The sequence below is a fragment of the Nannospalax galili genome, unplaced genomic scaffold (assembly GCF_000622305.1).
Source record: "Nannospalax galili isolate Female #2095 unplaced genomic scaffold, S.galili_v1.0 scaffold1024, whole genome shotgun sequence".
NCBI lineage: Eukaryota > Metazoa > Chordata > Mammalia > Rodentia > Spalacidae > Nannospalax > Nannospalax galili.
In genome coordinates this window covers 136190-154787 of record NW_008351455.1, presented here as the reverse complement: position 1 = coordinate 154787, position 18598 = coordinate 136190, and the positions used below count along the sequence as shown (strand labels likewise).

At 37.2% G+C, this 18598-nt stretch overlaps 1 protein-coding gene across 1 annotated transcript in view; it reads left to right on the top strand.

The window, feature by feature from the left end:
* Gtf3c3 (general transcription factor IIIC subunit 3) overlaps positions 1-18598 on the top strand; it is a 43686-nt gene that overhangs the window by 12179 nt on the left and 12909 nt on the right. The window contains exons 7-13 of the mRNA XM_008848284.3: positions 2731-2878; positions 3336-3408; positions 6690-6793; positions 7900-8071; positions 16065-16267; positions 16917-17018; positions 17949-18084. Of these exons, the coding sequence (XP_008846506.1) occupies positions 2731-2878; positions 3336-3408; positions 6690-6793; positions 7900-8071; positions 16065-16267; positions 16917-17018; positions 17949-18084 (938 nt within the window). The remainder of the gene's footprint in view (positions 1-2730; positions 2879-3335; positions 3409-6689; positions 6794-7899; positions 8072-16064; positions 16268-16916; positions 17019-17948; positions 18085-18598) is intronic.

Sequence of the window (18598 nt, the reverse complement as noted above, 5' to 3'; positions counted from 1 at the left end):
CTATCAAATGTGTCTTTATATAGCCCTGTCTTGGTATTTTCAATGGCCGTTAACTTGGCCTGGTACAGTATGGGGGCTATAAATTGATATGGAACTTTAAAAACAAGTTCTTGTTGGTTCACAGCACAAATTAGTTATATATAGGGATGGTAGTTTGTTTTCATTTTTTATCAGTTCTCTCTGATGCAGGTTATATGAAAATAATTGCTCTGTTAACTGAATGCCCATTCTAATTTTCAAAAAATGCAAATTGCAGCTGTTTTATTGACATTCTGAGTACTTCTAAGTAAATACAATTTTTTAAATTAGTGTTGTTCTTTTCATAGGTCTGAAATTTTTCTTCTCAAGGGGAAGATACACTTTTGCTTTTGCCCATTTTGGGTCACATGAATTAATGCAGTATTTATCTTTGCATGTATTTAGCTGATAAAATGCTTTTGCCTACACACCCTACATATTGTGATGGGTATATAATAAAAGTTTGAGAACATTTTGACCTATAATTGAAACTCCATATTGATTTATTGGATAAGAGATTTCACATAACCAACTTATATTTGCAAAGCTAGGGTAACCAGTTCTTTTCACAGCATGGGATTACTAGAATCAAACAGTTTGAAAGTCTGTCCTTGAGGGACTAACAGAAGTATGGTCTAATCTTTACATGAGGACTGTCTTCTTTACTGTTACCATGTAACAGCAGCTGTGTCCTGCAGTTCGCCTATTAAAGTCCTGAGAATGTATCTTCCAAAGATTGAATCTAAAGTACAAGACTACCACATTAAGCTTTTTGTTGACATTAGTCCCAGAGAAGGCTCTAAAAATGCTGGCTATAATGCCTTTCCCACTTATCTAGATATGGATTGCTCAGGAAACTTGAGTCTCTGTTAAATATTTTTAATTAGTTGGGCCAGCTTTTATTGAAATTATGCCATGTTTAAAATTAAAAGTAAATTTTCCTATATTGTGACTTATCCCTTTATGAATCAGACATACGGTAAGAAACTTTGCATCATAGTACAAGTTGCTGGATTTATGTGATTTGTCTCTGTAAAACCCAAACTCATTATTATAGTCATGTTTATTTGCTTCGCAGTTTAGGGAACAGTTTGGCAGTTTTGTGGTTTTTGAGATTATTGTTCTTATAAAATGCTAGTGTTTTAAAATAGCATTTTGTTAATTTTACATGCTTTGTGGTTGAGTACTATTTTGTTAGATAATTTTGACTTGGATTCTTTACATTTGCATTTGTAATTTGAGGAGGAATACTGAACATCTAAGTCCTGAATGCTACTAATAAACTATTAATTGCAGAGGTTTTAAAATAATCTGAATTTTAAACATATTCTTGGGGTAGAGTATGTAGCTCAGTGGTAAGCACTTGGCACTAACTCTGGGTTTGATTTGAAGCACTGAAAAAAACAAAACAAAACAGCAGCAAACATCCAGATTCTTGGTCTAGGTCCATCAGCTTATTCAACATGAGTCTATCTTGTCCCTAGTTGCTTTTCCACAAATACTAACTTCATAGTGAAGCCTCATGAGTTTTCCCAAGTTAACTGAGCTTAAACATTTTTACTTTTTAAACAAAGACATCATGAAGAAGATGTCTTTCATAATGTTATCTGGATTCAATCTATTGACCATTTCTTTCAAGTTATTGCCTTTCATATGATTTCCATTATCTTCTGGTTTTGATGAACCTATTGGTGCTGAGTGTAAGAGGTCTTCCATATCTAAGTGGGGGTTTTTAAATTAAAACCACTAAGAACAATGAAGCAAATAACTATAAGTAATCCTGACATAAACATGGGCTTTAGTCATGGTCTGCCATTTTTTACCATGAAACACATTTTCTCATGGGTTAAGATCTATGCCATGACAAGGTAGGCAGGTTTTGCCTTGAACATCTTCAGGAATTACCTTGAATTTTTCTAAATACACCATTATTCTGTAGACCAGCAAGGTTAACTTCAAGCATAGGACCATGGGATGCAAGTACCTTGAATCCTTGTGACCAATGTCCCCCTGTGCCCTGTGCCCTGAAAGCTCCAATAGCTCTTAAACAAAATATAGCATGTGCTTTCACATCATACCATTTTTTTTTGAGATAGTAGATTGGTTATGACTTTCTTGGCTCTTGTGTGCAGGTGCACATGTGTATATATGCATGTGGAGGCCAGAGGTCAATCTCGGATGATATTCCTCAGGCCCACCTACCATGTTCTTTGAGACGGGGCTTCTCACTGGCACCTGAGCTCATCAATTAGGCTAGGCTGGCTGCCAGTGAGCCCCAGGGATCTGTCTGTGTGCATCTCCCAGTGCCTCCCATGACACGCTTTTTATATGGGTTCTGGGGATCAAATTCAGGACTTCATGCTTGCATAGCAAGTACTTTATATACTGGGCTGTCTCCCCAGCCCGTTTTCTCTGTTTTTGTCACCACTGTTTTTTTTCTATGCAGTCTGGGTCTGAGCCTAGGGCCTTTCATGTGCTAGGCAAGTCCTGTACCACTGATACATATCACCAGCCTTCTTTTGCCACCTTTTTATAAGGCACTTATTCTTTCTATCTATCCATCATATTGCGGTTCTAAGAGTGAGAATGCTAATTGTGATTTTAAAGATGTACTCCCTCACAAATTTTAAGCAAATGAAATTTGTTATAGGACTTAAGCAAGATACTGAGTTTTAGAATCAGAATTAAGTATTCATCTACTTGCTTTTTTAGGAGTTATTATGAAGCCAATGATAGTACTTCAGCTATAAACATAATTGAAGAAGCTTTCTCAAAGCACCAAGGCCTGGTCTCCATGGAAGATGTTAACATAGCAGCTGAATTATATATTTCCAACAAGCAGTATGACAAAGCTTTGGAGGTAGGAATGCTTATGTGCTTTCCCTTAGATTTAAAACATATTTTTGTGTTCCAGAAATTATTAGAAATTAGTAATTATATATTAAATTACATATTTTAAGTCTGGAAATAATAGATTTCTAGATTTTGTAGTAATTCCCTATGAAATATAAAATGTAATCATATAATAAATAACATTGCCATTATCATGGATAGCAAATGAGTCTACACCTCATGATAGCAGGACTCAACAAGTGGTACTGATTTAGTTCTTATTCTGTGGGAGAATGATTGGTTTGCTATTAAATGGTGCATCTGTAGTCTTAGTTAACATGATATAATAATGTATCACAGTTAGGATTCCTTTTGAAGACTTGTTTTTTAAATACCATTTTTATATTGTAAGGACTGTTTGAGTAACTGTACACAAAAAAGATTTTTTCATATATAACTTTTTTTTATTGTTTGTGTTCTCTTAGGTAATTACAGATTTTTCTGGAATTATCCTAGAAAAGGAGACTTTGGAAGAAGGCACCTCAGAAGAGAATAAAGGTTGTAGTTAACTTTGCACAGGAAAGCACACATAATTCTCTTTGCTCATAGTGTGGTATCTTGAATTGATAATGTTCTCAGAGCAAGTATACTACATTTCCTTAGAAAGATTTCAGTCTTTTTCTTAAATTAGTTTATAAGTAATCTTTTTTCTCCGTCTGCTAGGGATTAAATCACTAGTGCCTTGTGAATGAGGTGGGAAGCACTCTTACCAGTGAGCTATATTTCTAGGCTTTAGTTTTTAAGAAATGTTTTAGAAAGTTTTTGGCTCTTTTTTAAATTAATATGTTCATTTGAATTTTCCATTTCTCTTTGATCCTTGATCCTTTTCACTTATTTTTGTTTATTTGTATTTTGTCTCTTTTGGGGACAGGATCTCATTCTGTAGCTCAGGCTAACCTGGAACTCAGTGTGTAGCCCAGGTTGGCCTCAGATTTGTAGCAGTCCTTCTATCTCAGCCTCCCCCAAGTGTTGGGATTACAGGTGTATGTCACCACTCTTCATTTATTCTTAGAGGGAAAAAAAAAGAGTAAATTGCTGTATAACTCAAAACTTTACATCTGTAGCAGTTAACTTTTTAATAAAGGGCTTTAAGATGATCTATTAAAAATTTACAAACTTAAGTATCTACATAAAAAGTAGAAATTGGTATGACTATCCTATACTGTTTCAAAGCTCAGAATACATAATTGCAGATCTGATTAGGAAGTCATACCTGGAGTTTGGTTTGGGTCTCTTCCACCTCTTTTACCCAGCTCTTTGGACCACACCCATTAACCTAGTCTGTGAAAATACTAACAGGTATGACCTTATCTGAGTTGGAACAAAATTGGTCTTCTTTATGGGCATAGTAGATATCCTTGCACCTGTAAGAGAATTCCCATGTAGTGCTTTCAATCCCTGTTCGGTGAGGATTTTGAGAGTCAAGGGAAGTGAGTTGAAACTGAGTCCTGTTTCCTTCAAAATAACTCCCTCCCTCACCTGTTATGATGCCTGATTCCATCATGTTGGAGTCCTTTGGATTAAACCATAATTATTCAAAAACAAAAACTTACTTAAAATGTGATCCATCTTAATGTAAAGAAGTAAATCAAATTTAGATTTGTGCTAACTCATAAAAGGAAGACCCAAGATGGGATATGGATGAGATAAATGTTGAAGTTGAAAGTTGTTGGGAAAGGAAACCTAATTCAGTAAAAGTTCTTTTTAAAAGATTGTGTTCTTGTATGGGAAATAATGCCTGTGAGTGTGACATTTTGTTCTCAAGGAAGTAGGAGGGGGAAGATGAATTCAAATAAAATTTAAATTTAATGTAAGAAGCAATTGTGGGATAATTTCAGTAGTAGCTGCTATTCTGGGAAAATAGAGGAGGGCAGTATACTGAGGGTCACAGGGTGTTTATAGGGGTCCAGTTTAAGCAGACACACAGAGAAGAATGTTCCAACTGGATCATCAGGTGTCTGAGTTCTGTGTGTTCTGGCCAAGAACTAGGCAGCTTACTTTGTTGGTGCCTGAGTGACATGAAAGAATGCAGTCAGATGTAGGAACTATAGTATAGGTTTGGGCTGCTGAAGAGTTCTTTGCCAGTTTCAGTACATTCCTTGGACCTGGCCTCTGTTAGAACTAGACCTAAATAACTTACTTTACAGCCAAAATTCCTTTTTCGTTTTTGGTCCAGGTTCTTGCTATGTAGATCATACTATATCAAAATACTTTAGACTAGATGATCTATAACCAGAAACTTATAGAGGCTTGGAAGTCCAAGATCAAGGCACCAAGGATTTCATGTTGGTGAGGGCTGTTCCTCATGTCATACCATCTTGCTCTGTTCTCATGGCAGAAGGGTCAAACAGTGCTGCTTCAGGCCTCTTCATAAGAACACAAATCCTATTCATGAGGGTAGAGTTCTTGTGACCTAACCACCTTCTAAAGACCTTATCTCTCAATACCATCATATACTATACCATATTTTGGGGGTTAGATTTCAGCATATGAAATTTAGGGAAACACAACATTCAGACCATGTTAAACAATAGACCAAAATGATAGCATTTGGAATATAGAACCCATATCTAAGTAGAATCTAATTTTGGTAAAGTCACAAGCCTCATTAAAATGACTGTATTGTTTAGTCCTTCTTCAAATGCAGAAGGAATGTGCTGTAGATACTGCTTTGAGTCATGTAGATTTGGTCCTTGTCCTTCTGGAGCATATGACTAGAGTGAGTAAAATTCCATGATAGAAAAATTGAGCAGGAGACTTGCCCAAATATTTCTATGGCTTGGTAAATTTGGCAGTACTAGCATTAATGACAAGTTCTGTAAAACAGATGAGATTATTTTTTAAAGTAATTTAAAATTTGATTCTACCACCAAAGGGGCATCACTAATATCCTATACAATTTTCTAAAATGGAAACAAACTTATTTGGAATATACAATGCAAAATATATATAAAAAAAAAAGTGGATTAGAATTCTTTTAATTTCCCAGGGTTTTAAAAATGGTTTTGCTATAATGAAGTTTTAGAAAACGAAACAGTATTACTTAATATCTTTTCTTAGCCTCTTTAGTAAATTTTAAAATGAAACTTCTGAATTCAAGAATTTAAAGAGGAAGAATAGGGGCTCTGGGGATGGAGAAATGGCTCAGTGGTTGGAATTCCAGCACCCACATGGTGGCTAACAACTTCCTGTAACTCCAGTTCTAGGGGATCTGATGCCCTCTTCTGACCTCCAAGGGCATTACATGACATGGGTGCACTTGTATGCAGGCAATACATTCATACACCTAATAGAAATAAATAAATGAAAAATTTTTTAAAGTGCTGGGTATGATGGCACACACCTTTAATTCTAGCATTCAGAGGCAGAGGCAGGTGGATCTTGGTAAGTTCAAGGCCAGCTCGGTCTACATATTGAGTTCTAGGCCAGCTGTGGCTATGGGGAGACCCTGTATCAAAGAAAAAAAAAAAATTTAAAGAGAGAGATTTCTAATATCCTGTTCATTTTATCTTTTTAACTTTGTATATTTTTGGTAAAAGGTATGGGAATTTATGTTTTGAATAAGTAGGTATTAGAAAAAGAATAGGCAGAATAAGTACAAAGGACAGGCTGAAGGAGGCGTAAGAAGCTAGTGATCAAGCAGACCAGAATTAGCATTGTGGGATCTTTGCTTTAAGCCATTTGAAATAAATCTCATGTGTGGCTAGAGTTTACTTAATTTCCTTCATACCCTGAGCTTACTCATGGAAATGCTTCATGTCTATTTGATGGTTCCCCAGCTGGTGAAACTGTTACCTGCTCCATACCTGATAGTGTGCCAATAGATATTACAGTGAAGTTAATGGTCTGCCTGGTACATCTCAACATCCTTGAACCACTTAATGTAAGTAACATTTAGAGCTGTACTTACTGTAAGTAATGTTAAGATACTTTGGATTAAATCCATTCTGTCTTCTGCAGATGACTAGAAATGGTAACTTGACCCTAGATTTTCACATTTCTTAACAACCAGGAGATATAGTAAGTGCAAAATCACTTTTGTAAGAATGGCTTATAAAAGCAGTGTGTTTTTTATTTTTATGTGTATATGTGTGTATTGCCTGCATGTATGTAAGTGCACCTGTGTTGTACAGTGCCCGTGGAGGACAGAAGAAGCCCTTAGATCCCCTGGAACTGGAGTTACAGTTACTAGCTGACATGTGGGTGCTGGGATTTGAACCCAGATCTTCTACAAGAAAAGCTAGTGTTCTTAACCACTGAGACATCTCTCTAACCCCCAAAGCAAAGTGTTTTAGAATTGTAATTGTAATGAGTTTTTTTTAGAATGAGAACAATTTAAAGATCGGAGATTGGTTGGGCCTTTAGGCAGTTGATAATAATTCTCATAGCTACTCTTTTTGTTTTTTTTATAAACTTCGGGCCAAAGTATTTCACTGAATAAAAAAAGGACATGAGCCATATACTTTGTTGACCTTGGGTTAATGTATTGAATAAAATACATTCCTCTCTTCATGAATCTTTTGTTGAATAAGATTTAAAAAATACATTCATAAAATATATAAGGTACTAATTGGTGATAAGTGTTCTGAAGAAAAAAGCAAGGAAGAAATATAGGTGGGGGAAAGTTGCAAGTTTTTAATAGGGGAGTCAGACTTCCCTGGAAAGGTGATAGTTAATAAGAATAGGGTGGGTAAACTCTGGGATATCTGAGGGAACAGCTTTCCAAAACATCAGCAAATGGTGGACTTGAGGCTTGTTAGAGAAAGCACAACTGAGGGAATGGGCGTAGGTCCAGCAAGCCACACAGTGATGCTGAATGAGTGATAGACGTTGAATCCTTTTAACTGAAGTACAGAAATGAGCAGAAACTGGATCATTTAAGCTGTTTCTGTTAATCCTTGCTTCTTTTTTGGCTTATGCTGCATAGCTGATAAAGCCCGTGCTTGTTTGTCATGAATGTTTGACTTCAGGTTTTTATTTGGGGTCTAGCCTCTCTTGACAACACTGGTGGAACAGAATCCTGAAGATATGGGAGATCTCTATCTAGATGTTGCTGAAGCGTTCCTGGATGTTGGTGAATATAATTCTGCACTTCCCCTCCTCAGTGCACTGGTTTGCTCGGAAAGATACAACCTTGCAGTAGTTTGGCTTCGGCATGCAGGTAATACTTTTATTGCAGGAGGAAAAAAGTTTTAATCATACAAGCAGGCAAGAATTTATTTGTCCTACATGTTAGTGGTTATAAAATATAAAATATTGGAATCTTGGCACCAGTATTTCTATTTTCAGTATACTTTTTTTTTAAGGGATGATTTTAATGTAGTTACAAAGCAAATTTGAAACATAATACAAAATTCAGGATACAAACAGGTAGATCATATGATAAAGCAATTTATAAGGAAGTGAATAAATTGCTTTGGGAAGACTAAATTTACAAAGCATTTCATATAGAACATCTCAAACAATCTTGATCATCTTTATACCCCTGTCCCCACTGGCACCCTCCCATTACCCCCCCCCCTACTGGAGCCCATATACTCTGTCATCCCTGTTAAGGCCCACTGTGTTGTCAGTGTCCCTAGCTGTTCCCCAGTGCAAGTCCGTCACTGAGTCTAGTCAGCCTATCTAGAGTCCCTTGTTTTAGGAAGACCAATTCTTTATCTACTAGCAATCAGTTGCCAGCAGTCCTTCAGATAAGATTGTGGTCTGCTGTTAATTTTCCCAGTTCTATGCTGGGTTATTGTCTGCCTGAGTTTGCATGGGACTTGTGTATACTGACACCATTGCCATAGAATCATATGAGCAGGTTCCCAGGAGTTTGTAGGACTGTTTCCATATGGTCATGCTCCTTCTCCTTGGCTCTTACATTCTTTCCGCAGCCCCCCCCCCACTTCCATGATGGTCCCTGAACCTTGGGTGGGTGAAGTTTAATAAAGGGGTCCTGTCCAAAGACCATTATTCAGCAGACTCTTAATCTCTACCTTTGGCCATTTGTGACCTTTTGTGTTCATAGCCTTCTGCTACATGAGGGAGCTTCATTATTGAGAACTGAGAGATTCATTAATGTCTTCTTCTTTATCCCTGTTCTATGTTCCGTGAGCCTTAGGTGTAGAGGTTGCATTGTAGATGTGTTCCTTAGGCCTGGGAAATTCATAGACAATGTCCGTGTATGACCAGTTGTGGTACTTGGTAATAGTCTCTGACTGGTGCAAATTGAGCTTCTTTGATGAGTGGTGACTGGGATATTTGTCTGTAAATATAAGGATACATATTTTGCACATCGTAAGAAATCACATTAGTCTGGTGATGTGCTGACAGTCTTGGGGTTATTTCTAAGATCTATGACCTCTCCAGCCATGTGTATTAGGTTATGTTTACATTACTACACCTGAGTTCTTCCCTTTGAGTGGGCTTTTGGTCAAATTAGGTAGCTGTTGATTGCCCGCAAGATAAAGGTGCCACTACTACACAAATGATATATGCTGTGCTGGCCATTGATGTGGTTATTTGGTCTTGAAGCTGGTGTTGGATCAGCCATTGGTGTTTTCCCATGGCACCTTCATAGCCCTCTCCAAAGCTATGCCTTCAGGGAAAGTGGTTTCAGGTTAATTGCAGCTTTACTGTTCCAAATCCTGTGTCCAAAATATGTTCTGTCTTCAGCTATAGAGTCTTACCTTCAAGTTCTGGGAGGCCATCAAGAGCTGTAGCAATAGCTTGAGTAATTCTAGGAGTCTCTTGGACCACCCTGGCCAACAACTCAAAGGACAGTATCTCCTGTCTGGAACTATTTCTTGTTATGTAGCCTTTAGCTATACACATGGACTCATGTAGAGATGATGTATGTATAATTTGTCAGTAAGTTGTTGGACTAATACGGTTCCCTCTGGTTTTTTTAAGACTAGCTGGCAGTATTTATCTCTCCTCTCTCTGTCACTGCTTAACCCTTCTGCCATGGTTTCCCCATTTCTCCCTTGATAATACCTGTCTCCTGTGGTCCCACCTCTTCTTGAACACCTTTCCCTTTATCCCCAACGTTCTTTGTATGACCCTCCCTTCCTCCTCCCATTTAAATAACCCCATTTTTATCCATTTCTCCTTACTAACACCTTTTCCCTACTGTTTTTCTCTCTAAGGTTCTTTCTTTCCTTTACCTCCCTGATTCCTTTTCATTATTCTGGTTCCTGTAGTTATATCTGGATACATACTCACATAAAAGGATTTCGTGCTAGGATCAACATATGAGGGAGAACATATGTCATTTCTTTTTCTGAGTCTGTGTTACTTCACTTTGTATAACAATTCCAAGTTCCATCCATTTACCTGCAAATTTCATGATTTTGTCTTTTCTTTACTGCTGAGTAGAATTCCATTGTGTAAATGCACCACATTTTCATTATCCACTCGTCAGTTGAGGGATACTTAGGTTGTTTCCATCTCAGCTATTGTGAAAAGAGAAGCAACAAACATGGATGTACAAGTGTCTGTGCGATAGGATGGAATTCTTTGGGTATATGCCAAGGAGTGGTATAACTGGGTCAAATGGCAGGTTCATTTGTAGTTTTTTAAGAGTTCTCCACACTGCTTTCCATAGTGGTTGAACCAGTTTGCAGCCCCACCAGCAGTGGATGAGTGTTCCCCTTTCCCCACATCCTCTCCAATATTTGGTATCATTTGTTCTCTTGATCTTAGCCAGTCTGACTGGGGTAAGATGAAATCTTAAAATGGTTTTAATTTCCATTTCCCTAACTACTAATGATGTTGAACACCTTTTAAGATCCTTCTTAGATATCTTTATTTCTTCTTTTGAGAACTCTCTGTTTGGATCCTTATCCCATCTTTTTAACTGGATTACTTGCTTTCTTGATGCTTTGTTTTTTGAGTTCTTTATATATTCTGGATGTTAAATCTCTGTCAGATGTGTCACTGGTGAACATTTTCTCCCATTCTGTAGGTTTTCTCTTCCTTTGTTGCTTCTTTTGTTGTACAGAAACTTTTTAGTTTAATGAGGTCCCTTTTGTTGATTATTGACCTTATTTCCTGATCAATTGATGTCCAGTTTACAAAATCCTTTCCTACACCTATATCTTGTAGGTTATTGCCAGTGTTTTAACAGTTTCAGAGTTTCAGGTTTCACATTGAGGTCTTTGATTCATTCACAGTTGACTTTTGTGCAAGGTGAAAGATAGGGGCCTAGTTTCATTCTTCTACAGGTAGAGATCCCATTTTACCAGCACCATTTGCTGATTATGCTGTCTTTCTTCCAGTGAATGTCCTTGGCCCCTTTGTCAAATATCATGTGGCTGAAATTGCGTGCACTCATATTTGGGTCAGTTTTGTTCCATTGATCTACGGGTCTATTTTTGTGCCGGTACTATGTTGTTTTTATGTCTATAATGCAGGCAATACATGTTGTGTACGCATATAATAAAAAATAATAATGTTTTAAAAATTAAAAAGAAGAAGAAAGAGCAGGGCGTGCTGGCACGCATCTGTGATCCCTAGCATTCGGGAGGCAGAGGCAGGCAGATCTCTGGGAGTTCAAGACTAGCCTGGTCTACGTATCAAGTTCTAGGACAGCTGGGGCTATAGGGAGACCCTGTCTCAAAAAAGACCAAAATAATAATAATAATAATAATAATAATAATAATAATAATTGTCAAGATGTACATAAGCAAAATCCCCTGCCCATTGTCTGTTCCTTTCTCTTTTTCTCTCAATAATAACATCGAAGGCAGTATATGTCCTTCCAGTGTTTGCTTTTTCTTTTTTTTAACATTTAAAAAAATATTTTATTTTATTATTTTTAAGGGAGTGTTTCCATGTGCTTTCTCTGATTGCTTATTATTGGTATGTAGAAGGGCTACAGACTTTTGTAGATTAATTTTGTAACCTGCCACTTTACCAAAAGTGTTAATCATTTCTGGGAGTTTTCTGGTGGAATTTTTGGTATCTCTTAGATGTAATATATTGTCTGCGGCAAGTAAGGATAATTTAATCTCTTCTTTTCCAATTATTACTCCTTTAACTTCCTACTCTTGTCTTATTGCTCTTGCAAGAGTTTCAAGCACTATGTTAAAGAGAAGTGGAGATAGTGGACAGCCTTTCTGGTTCTTGATTCCAATGGGAATGCTTCCAGTTTTTCTCCATTTAGAATGATGTTGGCTTTGGCTGTGGGTTTGTTGTATATAGCTTTAATTATGTTGAGGTATGTTCCCTCCAGTCCAATACCCTCTAGGACTTTGAACATAAATGCTTGTTGAATTTTGTCAAAGGCTTTCTCTGCATCTATTGTGATAACCATGTGGTTTTTATCTTTGAGTCCATTTGTATGATTTATGATGTTTATTGACTTACGTATATTGAGCCATCCGTGCATCTCTGGAATAAAGCCGACTTGATCATGGCGAATGATCTTTTTGATGTGTGTATGTGGTTTGCAAGTGTTTTGTTGGAAATTTTTGCATCTATGTTCATTAAGGATATGAGTCTATAGTTTTCTTTTTTGGTTGTATCTTTACGTGGTTTTGGTATTGGAGTGATGATGGAGTCATAGAAGGAATTTGGAAGTTCTCCATCTGTTTCTATCTTTTTGGATAAATTAAGTAGTATTGCATAGATCTTCTTTAAATGTCTGGTAGAATTCTACTGTAAATCCATCTGGGCCTGGGCTTTAGTCGGGAGGTTTTGTATTACTGTTTCAGTTTTCTTATGTGTTTTAGGTCTGTTTAAGTTGTTGATTTCTTCTTGGTTTAGTTTTGGTGATTGACATGATTCTTAGATACACATTCATTTCTTTTAGGTTTTCAAATTTAGTAGTGTATAGGTTTTTAAAGTATTCCCTTGTAATGTTCTGGATCTTTTTAGTGTCTGTTGTGATGTTTCCCCTTTCATCTCTGATTTTGTTGAGTTGGAGGTGCTTTTTCTTTCTTTTGGTTAACTGGGCTAAGGGTCTGTCAATTTTGTTTATCTTTTCAAAGAACAGCTCTTAGATTCCTTGATTCTTTGTATTTTCTTTGTTTCTATTTCATTAATTTCCTCTCTGATTTTTGTTATTTCTTGTCTGCTGGGTTTGGGTTTCATTTGTTGTTGCCTTTCAATTGTCTTGAGTTGCAATGTTAAGTCATTTGTGTTGTTTTTGATTTTTTAACGTAGGCACTTAGAGCTATAAACTTCCCTCTAAGGACTGCTTTCAGTGTGTCCTAGAGGTTTTGTTGTGTTGTATTATTCTTTTCATTTAGTTCCAGGAATACTTTTGTTTCTTTTTTAATTTCTCCTTTGACCCGTACATCATTCAGTAGCGTGTTGTTTAATCTCCATGTGTTCATGTGGTGACTAGGGCTTCTTCCAGTGTTTGTTGAGGCTTGTTTGGCACCCCAGTATGTGGTAAGTTTTGGAGAAATCACTGAATGGAAAGTATAGTCTTGGTGTTTGGGTGGAATATTCAGTAGATGTCTGTTAGGTCCATTTAATATATGGCATTGTTTAATTCAGATGTCTCTCTTTTTATTATTTGTCCTGTTGACCTATCTAATGAAGACAGTGGGGTGTTGAAGTCCCCTACTATTAATGAATTGGGATTAATCTGGGTCTTAAAGTCCTGTAGTACTGTTTTTATGAAGTTGGGTACACCAGAGTTTGGTGAATATATGTTCATGATTGTAATATCTTCTTGGTCATTTGTTCCTTTGATCAGAATGGAGTGGCCCTCTTTATCTCTTCTGATTAGTTTTATTTTGAAGTCTGTTTTGTCAGATATTAGAATTGCAACTCCTGCTTTTTTTGTAGTATCATTTGCTTGGAATATTTTTTTTTCCATCCTTTCACCTTAAAGTAGTGCCTGTCCTTGAAAGTGAAATGAGTTTCTTGCAGACAACAAAAAGATGGGTTTTGTTTCTTAACCCATTCAGCTAGCCTGTGTCTTTTGCCTGGGGAGTTCAGTCCTTTGATACTTAAAGTTATTAATGAATTACATGTATTGATTTCTGTCATTTTGATTTCTTTTTGCATTCGTGGTCTAATTGTTCATTTCCACAGTTAATACCTTCATTTAGTTTCTTTCTGTTACCCCTTGGGTATAGTCATTCCTTTCTTCAGCTCTTTGTATTGCTTCAAGATTTCTCTGAAGGGCTAGCTTTGTGGACATGAATTCTTTCAGTCTATTTATGTCATGGAAGGTTTTTCTTTCCCTTTCAAAATAGACATTTTGACTGGATGAAGTATTTTGGGTTGGCATCTGTGGTCATTTAGAACTGGGAATACATTGGTCCAGGCTCTTCTGGCTTTCATCATTTGCACTGAAAAGTCAGCTGTAATTCTGACAGGATTTTCTTTTTTTATTTGTGACTTATTGTTTTTCTTTTGCAGCTTTCAGTATTCTCTTTGATCTGTACGTTTAGTGTTTTTACTATGATGTGCCATGGAGAATGAGTGCTTCACTTCCTTCTTCATTTCAGCCTGAGTATTCATCAATATTTCTAACTCTGTTCTGAATTCACTCAGAAGTTTATCCCTATCTTCTTTTAGTTCTTTGATTTGTGTGTTCTTTAAATACATTGAATTCTTTTATCAAGTCAGATAAGAATCAGATGTGCTCAGGCTTCATCCTAAGGCTGGATCCCTCTAGTCTGCAGGAACAGTACAATTTGGGAGGCTTACAGGGAAGGATACTCAGGAATCCCAGGCTGGTTGTGGGTGAGACAGCCAGGCATGAAGGCTGATCTCTGATGTACAAAGGCAGTTAGTTGGGGGCATGGGCTTTGAGGGCCCTAAGGGACTAGACTGAAGAATTGGGTTGGTCTGGGTGCAAAGGATCAGGAAGCAGTTAGGAATATAGGCCAAGAGGGTAGTCCAAAGGTCAAGGTGCCAAGAGTAGAAGTGGGCCAGTGCCCATGCTAGAAGGAGAAACAGGATGTAGGAGCTGGGAGGAATTGGGTTGTGGGAGTCAAGGTTCAGAGGGCGGGATCAAACTTACCAGGGAAGGATGCTGACCTCAGGAATCCCAGGCAGGTTGAGGGTGGGACAGCCAGAGAAGAAGGCTGGTCTCACATATGCAAAGGCAACTTGAGGGAGGGGGGTAGGCTTTGAGGGCTCCAGGGGACCAGACTGAAGAACTGGGTTGGTCTGGGTGCAAAGGATCAGGAAGCAGTGGGGGAGCTGGGCCAAGAGGGTGGTCCAAAGTCTGGGATGCCAAGAGAAGAAGTGGACCAGTGTGCATGCTTGAAGGAGAAAGGGGATGTGGGAGTGTACTTGTTTTAAGATTAGTATTTAGATTATCTTGCTGGACTACTAAGTGCTTTTCCCTCATAATGCTTTGCCTTGTACATCTTGACATCTGTAGGCCACATTATTTATGACATTCTGTACCTGATGTAAGTGATATTAAAATACTTGGATCAAACTGGGAGGCACTTGGGTGGCAGAGACAGGCAGATCTCTGTGAGTTCAAGGCAAGACTGCTCTATATAGTAAGTTCCAAGCCAGCTGGGGATACAGGGAGACCCTGTCTCAAAAAGATTAAAAAAAAAAAAAAAATGTTTGGATCAAATCACAATATTTTCTTTCGATGAAGATACATTTACTTGAACAATTAATGAAAGTTGCTTTGCTTTCCTGAAAGCAGCTGATGATAGTAAAGTAGAAGGACTTGTGTCAACCATACATTGTAGAAATGCTTTTTCAGACTTGGAGCAATGTTATATTTTAAAGAGTTTACAAATTGATATTTAATATTATTTTGAGAGAAAATATTTGTTTTTTAATGTTAGAGTCAAACATGCTCAAGATTAAATTTTATTAGTCATTTTATTTCATTGTGCCTAAGTCCATAGTAATCTGAAAATAAATCATTTAAAGTAGGAAAAATAACATGAGAAAACAACTAAATCTCTTAGAAAGATATATTAAAGAAAAAATATCTAATAGGATATCATCAATAAGAGATACATTAGGGCCAGGGATGTGACACATACCTTTAATACCCAGTACTCAGGAGGCAGAAGTAAGTGGCTCTCTGAGTTTGAGGCCAGCCAGGCTACATGGTAAGATTTTGTCTTGGGGGGGGAGTAGAATAAAATAAATTAATTAAATTTGAAAAGGAAAAATAATTTTGATCATTACAAATCTATAATTCAGTGTTTTTTATTTTAACATCTTAGAATGTTTAAAGGCCTTAGGCTACATGGAACGTGCAGCTGAAAGCTACAGTAAAGTGGTTGATCTGGCCCCACTACATTTGGATGCAAGAATTTCACTTTCCATCCTTCAGCAGCAGTTGGGCCGTCCTGAGAAAGCTCTGGAAGCTTTGGAACCAATGTATGACCCAGATACTTTAGCACAGGATGCAAATGCTGCACAGCAGGTAGGCCACACAATATGGATGCTTTACTTGGAAGATAGTTTAGAACTTACTCCTCAGTTTATGCAGCTTTGAAACATTCTCCCCAGTTTATATAGCTAGAGCTAAAGTTTTATTTTAATGTATTAAATTTAGTGGGGTTTTTGTTTGTTTTGATGTTTGTATTTGTGTGTGTGTGTGTGTGTGTGTGTGTGTGTGTGTGTGTGTAGGCCTAAGACATCAAGGGTCTTTCCTAGATTTCTCTTCACCTTTATTTTTTTTGAGATGGGGTCTCATTGAAATTGAAGTTGATTTGGCTAGGCTGACTAGCCAATGAACTTCAGGCATCTGCATGTCTCTGTGCCTCCAACACTGGGGGTATAGGCATGTATGCCTGGCTTCTTTCCATGGGTTTTGGGGATCAGAATGCAAGTCCTTATGCTTGCAAGACATACACTTTACTGACTGAACCAATTCAATGGTTTCAAAAAATGATTTACTTCTAGCCACTTTTTATTAGTCATAAATTATACCTTCAAAAGTATTAGAGTTTAATTTTCATGACATAAAGCAAATGTTGTTAGTCTAGTTTTTTTACAAGAAAACTTTTGTGAATAAAAGAGTTTATATCTAAGGAATTTTACCACAGATCATCATGTGCTTGTTTATTTAGGAACTGAAGTTACTGCTTCATCGTTCTACTCTGTTGTTTTCACAAGGCAAAATGTATGGCTATCTGGATACTTTACTAACTATGTTGGCCATGCTTTTAAAGGTACGTAATGATTTTTCTTTATACTAGCCTTGCTGGCAGGTGGATCTCTGTGAGTTCAAGGCCAGCCTGGTCTACATAGTGAGTTCCAGGACAGCTGGGGCTACAGGGAGACCCTGTCTCAAAAAGACCAAAAAAAAAAAAAAAAAAAAATTAGAGCTACAAGCTGGGCGTGGTGGTGCACGCCTTTAATCCCAGCACTTAGGAGGCAGAGGTAGGTAGATCTTTGTGAGTTCAAGGTCAGCCTGGTCTATATAGTAAGTTCAGGTCAGCTGGGACTATAGGGAGACCCTGTCTCAAAAAGATTAAAAAAATTAGAGCTACTTTGTAATTCTTCTGTATTAAAGTCAAACATTTAAAGTGAAAGGCAGGTAAAGACAAAAGACTTAGAAATTAGTGGTATGTAACTGGAAATTCTCCTGTAGTACTGGAAATGGATTCCAGGGACTTGCACATATGAGGCATGTGCTCTGCTAGTGAGTTCAGTTGCAGCCCTAAAATGGAACTTCTGGATGGCAATACAAACTTGACTATAGAGTAAGTGAAATAAAATCTTTTTTTGATACTTAGTTTGAAATATGAGAACTATAGTATTGCCAGTTATTGGCCCTATAGACAATTGAATGTACCATAATTGTTCATTTTACAAAAACGTTGCCCCAATCTGACATCCTTTCTGAGTCTGATTTTTGCATGCATTCACTCTCCCTCTCTGTACATGTTATGAAGTTAATGTGAATTGGCTGCTTTTTTCCCTTCTAATATGTGTAGTGACTGAAATCCCTTTGATAAGAAAAAAAAATCGATTCATTCTACTGTTGGGCATTTAAAAAATATATAGTAATTTGCTGGAGGATTCCCAAACTTGTGGTATTTACGAGACATCAGTTTTCCTTTATAAATTATTGACTAAAAAGCTTATCTTTTATTCAGGTTGCTATGAATAGAGCCCAGGTTTGTTTGATATCCAGTTCCAAATCTGGAGAGAGGCACCTCTACCTTATTAAAGTATCAAGAGACAAAATATCAGACAACAATGACCAAGAGACATCAAATTATGATGCAAAAGGTAATTAATTGCTTATCTGCTTTACATAAAACTTAGCTGAGAGGCAGAGAGATGGCTCAGCAGTTAAGGGCATGTATTGCTCTTGCAGAGGACCTGAAATCAGTTCCTAGCACCCACACTGGGGAGCTCACAACCACCTATAATCCCAATGCTAGGAGATCTCATGCCCTCTTCTGGCCCCTACAAATACTGTATGCATATGCACAAACCCACACTCAGACACACGCATGGTTAAAAATTAAAATTAAAACAAATTTAGCTGAATTGAACTGAGGAAGTAATACCTGACTGTAATCTAAATGAAAAGTTTCAAATAAAATGAAATGTTTAATCTAAATCTCCCAGGTATAATAAACTCATTCAGTATCAAAAGGCTTAACTGTAAATACTTCAGGAAATTAAAGAGAAAATACCCGCTTGGGTCTGTCTCTGAAAAATATAAAGGAAAACAATTTTGATCTTTTAAGAAGAAAAAGTTTAATTTGTGATTAGATGGCAGCACAGATTTGCCCAG